The sequence below is a fragment of the Castor canadensis genome, chromosome 8, assembly GCF_047511655.1.
Source record: "Castor canadensis chromosome 8, mCasCan1.hap1v2, whole genome shotgun sequence".
Classification (NCBI taxonomy): Eukaryota; Metazoa; Chordata; class Mammalia; order Rodentia; family Castoridae; genus Castor; species Castor canadensis.
This window is the reverse complement of record NC_133393.1, coordinates 12,469,435-12,482,172: the sequence shown is the minus strand read 5'-3', so window position 1 is coordinate 12,482,172 and position 12,738 is coordinate 12,469,435. Positions and strand designations below refer to the sequence as shown.

The following is a 12,738-nucleotide window of genomic DNA, read 5'->3' as shown; positions in this document are numbered from 1 at the left end:
TGCAAAGAAAGGGACGGAGAAAAATTATTTATACCAAACAAGCAAGGATCTGTTAATCCTGTAAAAATTGAAGCACTAAAAAGACAAAAATCTTGCCACAAATACATTTACTTTCATATTTAGAATACTAACTTGTTGAGATAAAACCAATAAAGATAAATAAAAGCCAGACTATATAACAACAACTTGCCCACCTACTGAGGGGAAAGTGGGTGAAGGAGAAAGAATAGGGAAACATAATCCACAAAATATTCAAGGCAAAAATATTTTGGTTATTACAACAACCACAATTTGAGAACTATAAACATTAAATGTAAATTAGTGGTAAATCCTGTGGTGTTCTTAAATTCAATGATATTTTAAAACTCTTCCCTGCCAAGGTGTTTTATAAATAAAGTGGTAGACTGATCTCTAATAAAACCTTGAAATGTATCTTACAAATGAAGCATTTCATTTTTAAAAGAACAAATTAAAATTACTAGAGACACAAAATATTGATTGCTTCTATAAAAATTTAATTGAACAGTATACTCATTATATGTTGGTCAAACATTCATTTATGCAAGAATAAACACAGCAGTCCAGCAAGGCCTGCACCCAGCATTAACACAGGCACACATGAGTGTTTACAGTTTGCAGTGCTGATGTCTATCTTCACCCTAAGAAATGACTGTTTCCCTTCTTGTGATGTGGGGAAGGTGGAAATGAATAGCAGTCATTGTCCCTGTATTTTACTACCAAATTCCAATTTAGAAATTTCTTTCCCTGTAACAAAGGATATTTACAGATGTCAGATCCTATGTTCTGATTTGGATTAGGAAAAAATAGAATTTCTGTGCTGTCACTATGTAGTTTGCTTCCTAGCAGCCTTAGGAAAGGGGCAGGAAGAAAAAAAAAAAAAACCTTCTAAATTACACCCAAAAACTAATAGTAAAGAATTTAAATACGATGAAAGTAGGAGACAAATAGGAGTGGTACTAAATTTTTTTTTCATTAACATGGTAGTCATCTGATTAAATTTGCTGTAGAGCAAAGCAGCAGCCCAGTAAAATATGTATCCAGAAATGTTACAGAATGATCAAAAGAACAAAAAACAAGACAAAAAAAAAATGCCACAACCATCTCTAGTTTCACATCCAAACACCAGTGTTCCAGTCAAAGTGAAACTTTGACTTGACCCTTCATTATAAGCCCAGAGTTCACAGACAAGAAAAGCCTAAAGGATTCCTTGATAACCACCTGTCAAACCTGAGGTATTGAGCTACAGAACACCAGGGACCTGATCAGAGTTAGGGAGTGTTCTAACTACTTTTAGTTCACAGTAACTGAAAATGCCTTCTCTAGGAGATATCTTCCTTGGATAAGCATTTATGAGGCAAATCACATTTTTCTGTCATTACATAATAAGAGAACTGCTACTGATAAAATGTAATTTGATAGAATTTATAAATTCACAAATGGAAATCATTTTCAGAGCTACATATTATGCCAAAATTTTTGGGTTCTTCTAAAGTTAAATAAACTACCTATTCTACATTCCCCAGTAGAAAAACACATACTAAAATTACATTAATTCTGCTCTGTGTAGTAAAATTACCAAAAAGTTTCTTGGAGATAGTTACATTAATATTACTTGAAGAATAATTTCATAAAGAATTTAAAAAAATTTAACAGAATTAGCTTTAAAAAATAAATCTAGCTTCAGGCACGGCTCAGGTGGTAGAATGCCTGCCGAGCAAGTACAAAGCTCTGAGTTCAAATCCCAGTACTGTCAAAGAAAAAAGTAATAATGTGTTCCCCTGATGGATCTCTTCCCGACAGTAAGACAATATACTACACTGTTTCATGTTTTAAGACTGATCCTAGTTCTGTTTTATTTTGTACCCTTTTTAGCAAACCACCCTAAGACTAATTCAATGGCCTTGCCTTAGGTTACCCATAAAAACAACAACAACAAAAAAGGAATGTGTCTTGCCCAGGGTAAACTAAGTTTCACATAAAGTAGCAAGTGAAATAGAAAATATACAACAAAAAAAATCCACAAATAAAATTAAAGACTAAATATAGTAATAACACCAAGAAAAGCAAATTATTATTACACCATATTCCTTTTAGCAGAGTACTTACTTATCTTTTGATTGGCCAGGTATCACTCTAGTATTGTGAGGACACATATCATAGTCTTTTTTATAGCCATCGTCTCACCACCCGGCACATGACTGGCTGACTTACAGAAGAATCTCAAACAAATGCTGAATGGATAAAGGACTGGAATAATGGATAGGTGGTTTGCTTGAATCCAAAGAAAATCATTTACAGTGCACTTCTATGCTACGTCTTAGGGAAAACTCCCAAGAGATCTGAGCGGGGAGCCAACGTTTGACATGGCTCTATTTATACTGTCACGATGCAGAGGTTCTTTATTTTAAGGACCTTTAAAACCACCTTTGCAGCACCCACTTGTTCTTCATAAAGCTCCAAGTATCCATGTTTTTGCCGGAGGCTGACTCAACTCTCAGCCTGAGAGTTTAGGTGTCTCAGTTTTAGGAATAAAGCTTATGATTTCGGCTAAATGAACCAAGATATCCCACCTACCAGCTACTATGGCTGCCAGGCATTTGGAAAGGTCTTGTGACCTAAGTCTTGAAACAAAGGCATTCTCTCTCAGTCTGGACTTGGAACTTCTATAGCAAACTGTGTATGTGGGCAAAAAAAATTCAGTACACTCCCCAGCCCCAAAATATTAGAAAAGGGCAGGAAGAGGGGAATTATAGAGAACTGAAGTCAGAAATCCAATACATATTGTGAACTTCAATATCAAACCTTGCTTGAAGCTAAATCTACCATTGGGCTTTTGCTTTGTCTGAACTAATACATTTCCTTAATTGTTCAATTCAAATTGAATTGGGAGTTTTGCAAACTGCAATCAAAGTTATCATGCAAAGCTAGGGTATCACAATAACTGATTTCAAGACATAATACAGAGCCACAGTAACAAAAACAGCATCATATTGGTATCCAAACAGACCAATGGAACAGAAATGAGGACCCAGAAATAAACCCATACACATCCAGCCAACTGATTCTTGACAAAGGTACCTAAAACACACACTGGAGAGCATTTTCATCAACTGGTGCTGAGTATCTGCATGTACAAGACTGAAACTTGACCCCCGTTTTCAACCCTATACAAAAATCAACTCAAAATGAAAACTCTGAAACTACTACAGGAAAACACAGGGCAATGATTTCCTAGATAGGTCTCCAAAAGCACAGGAAAAAAAGCAAGAATTGAGAAATTGAAAAGTTTCTGCACAGCAAAGCAAATTGCCAACAGATTGGTGTTTTGTTTTGTGCAGGGGATTGAACCAAGGTCTCATGAATGGCAAGTATGTGGTATACCACTAAGCTACACATCCCCCAACACTGATTTATTTTACTTTTTATTTTTATTTTTTTTTGTAGTACTGGAGATTGAATTCAGGGCCTACACCTTGAGCCACTCTGCCAGCCCTTTTTTTTTGTGATAGGTTTTTTTAAGATAGTGTCTCACAAACTAATTCCTTGGGCTGGCTCTGAGCCATGATCTTTGTGATCTCTGCCTCCTGAGTAGCCAGGATTACAGGTGTCAGTCACAGGTATCTGGCTGACCAATTTTTAATTTTCCCCAAACTTCATATCCTTTCAGAACATTTTAATAGATTCTGTTTCTTCTCTTTGAAAAATTCACGTCTTATTAGCATTATTTTGCCTCTGCAAAGCTCTGGAAGAAACCTCTTACAGTTTTCAACTTAGTATTTCACAAATTTACTTCCCCTCTTTCTACCTCCCACTGCACCTGTTAACATCTGAGGACAGATACTTCTCAACAAGTCTATTTGGAAAACAAAAGCATCAAAAGTCCTTCCGTATCTCCTAATTGGCATCTGCTTCTATCTTAAAAAGTATTTTTACTTTTTATATCAAATTCTTCAATTATTCCCTGAAAGTTTTTTGATGTAAGTATGAGGTTAAGAATTCTTAACAGTAAGACAGTAAATATCTGTCTTGGCATCTTTTTGTTACTATCTGTACTGCCAGTTTATTGTGACTAAGTTCCAAATAATTTTTTCCCTCTATTACTTTGAGATTGTCTTTCTACTCATTTTTATTTATTAACTATTATTGCATTATGGGAAGAGCTACTGATTTTTATTAGTATCTATGTGACTTAGTGAAGTCTTTTATTGATTTAAATAGCTTTTAGAATGATTCTCAAGGATTACCTAAACAAAAAAATATCATCACATATTCATACATAATGAATAATAGCTAAGAGTTAGAACTTTTATTGTACTGGTTAGTGTTCCACGAACTCTGGCACTAGCTAGAACCCTGGGCATTCCAGAATTTAACGGAATGTTAATATTTTTTAATCACTATGATTGGGTCTGTTCATTTGAAATATTGTCAATGAAGATACTTTTGTATTTCTAGTTCATTGATAATTTCTAAAAAGTTTAGGAAGTGTATTTTGTCAAGTGCTTTTTTATTTTCTACTAAAACAGTCATATGGTGATAGTGTTTTGACTTAGCTATTCCCTAATACAAAAATAAAATCAAAAGGTTCAAAATTTGACACTTTTTGAACACTGACATAACTCTGCAAGTGGCAAATTCTACACTTGAGCTCCTGTGATACTATGCAATCAAAATTCAGGTACACCAAACATACTGTATTAAATTTCATAGGAAAGAACTCAGGGTTTTTTGTTGTTGTTGTTGTTGTTATAGGCTTATTTGATATTTTGAGAAGAAGCTAGGGTCCCAAGTGAGTTCTCATAAAAGATTCTTTCTAAATTACATTGAAATGAAAAAAAAAACAACAACAACAACAAAGAAAGAAAACCAAAATTACGCGTGTTGGTAGGTCTATACCATTTTCATACATTCTACAGAAGAAGGTAGTACACAAAGTTTCTGCAACCATAAGTGATGCTTAGAGGAAAATTAAATCACTGAATGATGCCAGGACTGATTATTGCACTGTACTTGAAAAGCACGAGATTGCAGTCTGTGAGTCCAAAGTGGTTTCATATGGACTGCTACAGTTGTGGTTTATTCTTGAAACTATAACCGATCAAATTAGAAGCAGGCAAGGCCTCTGCTCTTAACGGTTCCACTTTCTACTGTCTATAGTTATGTCTATAAGTCCATCATTTTTTATTCAGTTAAATTCTCTTATTTGGAGAAGAAGAATATAAAAACTACTCTTTGTTATCTTGGTTAGAGAATATTTTATTTCTGATATAAGGTTTAAAGAAGCTACTAAACTCAAATTTATTTTATAGATGAAGTAGACTTCTATAACTATAGTTTTTTGTAAAAAATATATTTTTATAAATACATTCATAATGTTTGCTTTCTGTGTAATGCATTATAAGTGAAACCATGCCACTGAACAATCATATCCTGTTTAGGCCATAATGACATCAGAAGTATATGTTTATCATCTGCTTTGGACAACTTAGCATGTTTTTAGCCGAAGGCAAAGTTGAACTAAAATCATTTGCAGTTGCACCAAACCAAGATAACCACACATTTCTAAGGTAATTGATACCTAAAAGAACGTTGCCTTTAGATCACAGTTCATGATCTAAGCACTGCTAATTCTTTAAAGAAGGTTGTTAAAGTTTATAAAGCATATATATCTATTGGACTTCCTCCAAAATTTGACATAAAATAATTGTATTTTTAGCATGCATAGACACTGTGATGAAGTAGGCACTTAGCAAATCTTTTTGAAGTCTAGAATTACCTCTCCTACCCAATTTAAAGAGAAGGGGGAAACTGAGTTCTCTAAAATACAAAAGTACAGTAATAGTAATGAGAACAATAAGAATACTGCCTTGCATTTCTGAAGGGACTCAAATGAAATATAGCATTAATCTCATTGTTCCCAGGATTTATTTAAAGCAGCAATAACTTTATGTATAGCTAGCTAAGGTCAATAGAAGACATACAATTTTCATATCCATTGTTAAGCCTTATCTAGAGAATCCACATTTGTCTCTAACTTTACATTATGGTGATACAGAGCATGTAACTGCCCTGGCTACTACCTTAGCTAGTTAGTTCAACCACAGCTCAAACAGTTTGAAAAAACAGCTATTCACTATAGATGCCAAAACAAAAGCAGTAATAATTACCTTCCGTGCACAGACAACTGCATAGTTAGGAACAAAAAAGTAAATATTTACTTATAAATTGGCATTAATGGAATAAAATAAAACCAGCCAAGTGTCAGATCCAGAGTAGGGAAACCTACTCATTATCAGAGAAGGAAACAAAGAAATAGAAAGCTGAGGCTACTTTCCAAAGTTAACTCTGAGGGCAGTTCCCTCCCTTTCCAGGGCTTACTCCGAGGGGACACTGCTGCCATCAGATGAAAGGACACTGGGATAAAACCAAATAGCACAGGCACTGCAATGGTTGTTCTAGTACTGTGAAGAGGAAGGAATGTACTGTACCTCCATTCTTTCTTGTTTAACTTCATCAATTTCATCATCTTCAAACATTGCCAAAAGTTCTCCAGTCTGATCAATGGAAGTAAGAAAGTCCTGAGCAATTTTCTGTCTTTTGTTTGTATTACTGCCACCACTCAATTTGTCTTCATAAAGAGAAAAAAAAAAAAAGTCCTCAATAGATTTATATTGGCACTAACCACTACGCTATTAAATGCTACACATGAAATTCAAAACTGGAATTTTCTCAAAATAATTGTTAAAAAGAGAATTCCAAAATATAAGTGGAGGTCATGTAGAATTAAATCACTTATTCATATCACAAATTAAGTCAACAGAATAGAATCAAATTATTAATGACCACAGTAAGTGTGAAAGGGCTGACTCAATCCCTTAATAATGGGGGGTGGGAAATCTCAAATCTGGGAAAAGAATTTTGCTATAGAGTATAACAGACATGTCCAAAGCAAAATAAAAACAGAAAAAAAATGAGTAAGGATATACTAGGTAAACACAGGGAAAGAAACATCTGTTTTATTTTTGTTGTACTGGGGGTACATTATGACATTTACAAAATTTCTTACAATATATCCTAGTTGAACTCACCCACTCCATCATTTTCTTTTATTACCCCTCTCTCCATTCCTGGAATAGTTTCAACAGGTATCATTTTTCCATTTACATATATGTGTACAGAATATTTCCACAATATTCACCCTCCAACTCCCTTTCCTTAAATCTTTCCCCTCTCGCACTGGTACCCACCCCCAAGACAGGACCTGTTATGCCTTCCTGCTGTTTTTGTAGAAAAAATGACATTTTTGTTTGTTTAAGATCACTATACATGGTGTTTCCTTGTGACATTTCCAAGTAAACATGTATTATAACCTGAATTGTTTTGTCCCATTTATTTTTCTCCTTTCTTCCTTTGTCCCCTTCTTATGATGATTTCAACAGGTTTAAAAATTATATACTCATTCTTGTATAGGAAGTACATCAACAATATTCTTAACTTTCTTCTTTTTTACCCTCCCTCTCTCATATGTGATCTCCCCTTAGAGTAACCTATTTTTCATAATATTGCTTGTATTTACATTGGGTCTATCAGAATCTATAATATTAATGTTAGAAAACAGAGTGCATAACCAAAAGCATTGAGTGAGACAGGGTGGAACATTATTTAATAATAAAAGAATGATTAAAAGACATCAAGTTTTATGCAACAAAGATAATGGCAAAATGAGTAACAAAAAGGAAAACTTACTAAAAAGCATAATCTTTGTGAGATATTTAAATGTATTTCTTTCAAAATCGGACAACTAAGGGTGAGGATGCAAAAGATTAAAAACCTACAAGCACTGTAGTATCTACAGAGACATGATATTTTTTGTTCTGTTGTGATCTTATGAACTTAACGTTCATAAGTCATTTCCCTCATTTTATCATTTTATTTTAAAACTTTAAAGTATTTTTCTCATCTTAACATTTTATTTTTATTGTTATTTTCAATCTGCCTTTTAATGGAAATATTCAATATTTTTACATTTAGTGGAATGGCCAATACACTTGACTTTTACAATTTTCTCTTACATTATGTTTAATTTTTATGCTATTTTTTCTTTGTTCTTTCTTAATTTTTACTTGTTTGGTTATGTTGCTGATAATCAATTTCTTTGCTAATTTGGAATTGTCATACACTTTTGCATTCTGTTAATATTTACCTTTTCTATTTTCATTAATGTTTGTCTCTCCCTTTCCAGGTTAGGCCCACTGCTTGATTATTTTAAACTACTATATAAAACAAGTTATCAAACATACCTATACCAAGAGGCAACATTTCCAAAAATTTTTTTTCTCAAAATACTTCTCTAAATCCAGTAACAAGAGACTTTTCAATACTTTCATTTTCCTTTGATCCACTCCTCGCCAAGACTTAAAAAAAAATGTTAATGTGACCCTCCTGCCATCTCCAAACTGTTGGCTTCTTATGAAAAGGAATTATTATTAGTAGAGTACTAAGAGAATTTCATTCATAGTATTTCAAGAAATTTAGCACTTATATTGTATGTTCTCATACATCGTATCACTGAAGGAGAAATACTGAGTCAGACAATCAATACTTTCTCTGTCCTATTCTTCCTTTTTTTTTCTTTCTCATTTTAAAGTCTCTAGACGAGATATGGATAATTTACTTCCTGCACTTTGGAATATTACCGAGTATCATTCTTTAGCAGTAATACACGTCATATTGTGCCTGCACATAAAGTTCTTGGGTTGAAGCCTTTTCCTTTCATGAATTAGCAGGTGCTATTTTAGTGTCTTCTAGCTTCCAGTGTGCTGAATGAGAAGACCAGGACAATCCAATTCATTCAATCCCTCCTTTTTAGCAGGGAGAGGTAAAGCTGGTAAAGTAGAAGCAGAAGATTGCCAGAAATTCACTAAGGCACTGAGGCACTCCACTGGGCCTACTCTCTCAGTCTTCCCACATCAAGGACAGGGAGGTTTCAGTAAGCACTCAACATCTTAGCTGGTGGGAGTTAAGAAGCCTATTCTGAAGGATCTGTGCCAACCTTCTCCTCAGGCTCTCCAGATCCCAGAAAGCCAGACTCTTTCCAAAGTTCTTTATCCTTTCCTCAGATCTCCTCCCTGTAGGTCTAGACCATAGTGGAGAGAAAAGTCTTGGGCTCATCTCTTCACAAGGACTGCTGCATAGTCCAAAGTCTCACATGGATCTAAATTTAAGCAAAGCTCATACATTTTGGCTACAGAGTAAGGCAAATTAGAAAGGAAACAGAGGAAAAAAAAAAAAGAAAAGAAACAGAAGAGAAAGGATAAAATTTTAGTTGCCAAGCTCTAATAACACTTGTCCAAAACAAAAACTTTCATAAATTCCAAAGATAGAGATTTTAAGTCAAATGTGATAAATGACAAATTTCAAAAACAATAATCAGTGAAAACTTCCAAAAATTCAGGGGCTACCTACTTGTGAATTTAGAAATGTCCTTCTTTGAAAAGTATAAAGGGTAAATCAAAACTCCAATTATAAAGACTTAATAAAAAGAGGAACATTTTTATCAAATATCACAACTACAGCTAAAGTTTTATTCAGAAGCAAATTTTTAGCCTAAAATGTCTTTGTATTGAAAAAGATTAAAATGGTTAGTTAAGAGTCCACATGGGTAGACTATGACAAGGCTAATTAAGAAAATAAAAACAAAGCCACATTCTGGTGGCTCATGCTTGTAATCCTTGCTACTTTGGAGGCTGAGATTGGGAGGACTGTTGTTCAAAGCCAGGCTAGCCACAAAGTTTTGCAAGAACCATTTCAACCAATATCTGGGCATGGTGGCATATGCCTGTCATCACAGCTTGGCAGGAGACTGAAGACCACAGTTTTAGGCCAGCCCTAGCAAAAAAGCTGGGGGGTTTCCATCTCAGCAGAAAAAAGTAGGCATGGCAGTATGCACCTGTCATTCTGAGCCAGCAGCAAGAGCGTAAAACAGGAGGACTGCGGCACAGGCTGGCCTGGCCACAAAGTAACCCTATTCTCCAAACAACCAGAGCTAACAGGTCAGGTGGTGTGACTCAAGCAGTAGAGAGCTTGACTCAAGCAGTAGAGGGTGAAGGCCTGAGTTCAAACTCCAGTGCTGCCAAAACAAAAGAGAAGAAAAACACAAGTCACACCAAGGTTGAGACACGAATTTAAAGAGATTATTATACACAGTAGTGTGGCAATACATTCGAAACCTAAATGGATCTTACTCTTTTTCTCTTAAGAGATAAAAGTATCATACTTATTTATCTACTGATGCATTTTATTTATCTATTTATTTATTTCCATACAAGCTGGGCCTTGGGCATCTAAATATGAACTCTATCACTGAGATACATTTCTAGACTAAAGCAAAATGTAAGTCTGAGAAAGTTACTGCAAAATATCAGTAATAAATATAAATATTGCAACAGGTAGTTAATACAGCTTAATGTATAAAACATACCAGTGTGAGTTTGTAAGAATGAGATTATTTTTTAATATAACTTCTGTGCTTTTATTCTGATTAAGATGAACCAAACAACGTCAAGTAGAAGTACTGATTATTAGCTGTAGTATGATTATGAGTGTCTGCTATGAATAGCTTGAAATAAGTATTTAGAGTGGAAAATGTGCTTGTAATGGGAAAATTATTTTATGAAAACTATTTTGTTTTATTAATTACTAATTTACACAATGCTTTTTGCCCTCTAATGAGCATAGAAATACATTTTAATGCATTTTGTGTCTAAATTATGTAGCTTTTCATTAGAGATTGCTATGAGGTATTTCAATATAATTTGGAGACAGAGTATAGACCCAGATCTTCAAGTAATAGCTAAATCTTTAAAGGTGAAAGACGTCAAGAAGTGAGAAGCTAATGAAATCAGTGGTGAAGACTTGACCAGAAGGATGGGTTTTAAGTGACTTTCCATCACAACCCTCTCTGCCCACATCCCTAAGCAACCAGTATTCTGCATTCAGTCTCTGCAGACTTGCTATTCCAGACATTTCATTTAAATAGATTTAAAGTGATGGTCTTTGACTGGCTTCTTTCTCTTAATGCTTTCAAGGTTCATCCACATTTTAGCCTTTATTAGTACTTAATTCCTTTTATTGCCAAATAATATTTCCTTGTAAAACCATTCTTTTATTTATTCATGTATTCATCAGTTGATAGACATTTGGGCTGTTTCTACTTTTCTACTATTTGAATGCTAGTAATATTCATGTATAAATTTTTGTATGGATATTTATTTTTATTTCTCCTCATTCTACTTCACTAGGAGTTGAATTGCTAGCTTGATTGTTATGTCTGTTTGACTTTTTGGGGAGCTTCTCAAGTGCCCGTACCATTTTATATTCCTACAAACAAGGAAGAGGGTTACCACTTTGCAACAGCATCTGTTATTACTTGTCTTTTTGATCACAGATACTAGGGTTTTGATTTTCACTTCCATAATGGCTACGGATACTGACATCTTTTCCAGTATCTATTGGCCATTAGTAAATGTACTTTGGAGAAATATCTCAGATCCCCTTCTTGTTTTTAAATTGTGTTATTTGTCTTTATTGTTAAGTTGAAGAGTTCTTTACACATTCTACATACAAGGTCCTTAAAAAATTATGATACATAAAATTTTCTCCCATTCTATAAACTGTCTTTTCACTTTGAGAGTTTTCTTTGAAGCACAAAGCTTTAATTACACTTGATCAATTCTAATTTATTCATTCTTATTTTTTTCTTTTGCTGCTTGTGCTTTTGGTGGCACATGCTCAGAATGCTTTAATTATGCAAAGTCATGAACATTTAATCCTGCATTTCTTTTTAAGAATTTTGTAGTTTGAAATCTTACATCCAGGTCTATAATTTACATTGAGTTGGATTCGTGTACTGTGTTATGAAGGGGGGATGTCTTTCTTTTGAATTTAGATATCCAGTTCTCTCAGCACCATTTGTTGAATTAGCTATTTTTCCCCTATTAAGTTGTTTTGAAACACTTATCAAAATGAACTGATCCTAAATGTGAAGGGCTATTTCTGAACTCTCATTTCTACTCCATTCCACTAACTCATGGTTTACTCTTATAGTAAGATTTGAAATCAGTAAGCATGAGTCTCCAACTTGTCTTTTATCAAGATGGGTTTGGCTACTCAGGTTTATGGATAGCCTCTAAAATGGGTCATATCCATTCTAGAATCTTACATTTCCAAATGAATGATAGAATTAGTCTGTTCATTACTATAAAAAGCAGAAGTATCTATAGATAAACTGGGAGACGCTACCACCTTAATAATACTAGGTGCTCCAATCCATGAAAACAGGATGTTTTTCTATTTTCATCTGGGCTTTCTGTCTTTGAACAATGTTGTATAGTTTTCAGTGTAGCAGTCTTACAGGTCTCTTTGGTAAAATGTATTCCAAAATATTTTATTTTTTTAGATGCTATTGTAAATGCCATTTTTAAAAGATTCATTTTGGGGAAATATATAGAAATATACTTGAGTTTTGTATACTTATCTTATATCCTGCAAACTCATGAACTTGTCTATTAGTTGTATTAATTTTTAGTGGATTTCTTGAGAATTTTCTCTATATAAGATGATATAATACACAAAAAGAGATAGTTTTAATTCTTCCTTTCCAATCTGGATGTTTTTCATTTCTTTTCCTGTCTAAGCATATTGACCAATACCTCTTTT

At 33.9% G+C, this 12,738-nt stretch overlaps 1 protein-coding gene across 13 annotated transcripts in view; it reads right to left on the bottom strand.

Moving 5' to 3' along the window:
* The window catches only part of Supt3h (SPT3 homolog, SAGA and STAGA complex component), a 369,638-nt gene that overhangs the window by 118,444 nt on the left and 238,456 nt on the right, over window positions 1-12,738 (bottom strand). For all 13 annotated transcript variants that reach the window (XM_074082019.1, XM_074082016.1, XM_074082017.1 and 10 more), the window contains one exon: window positions 6,510-6,649. In XM_074082019.1, coding sequence (XP_073938120.1) covers window positions 6,510-6,649 — 140 coding nt within the window. The remainder of the gene's footprint in view (window positions 1-6,509; window positions 6,650-12,738) is intronic.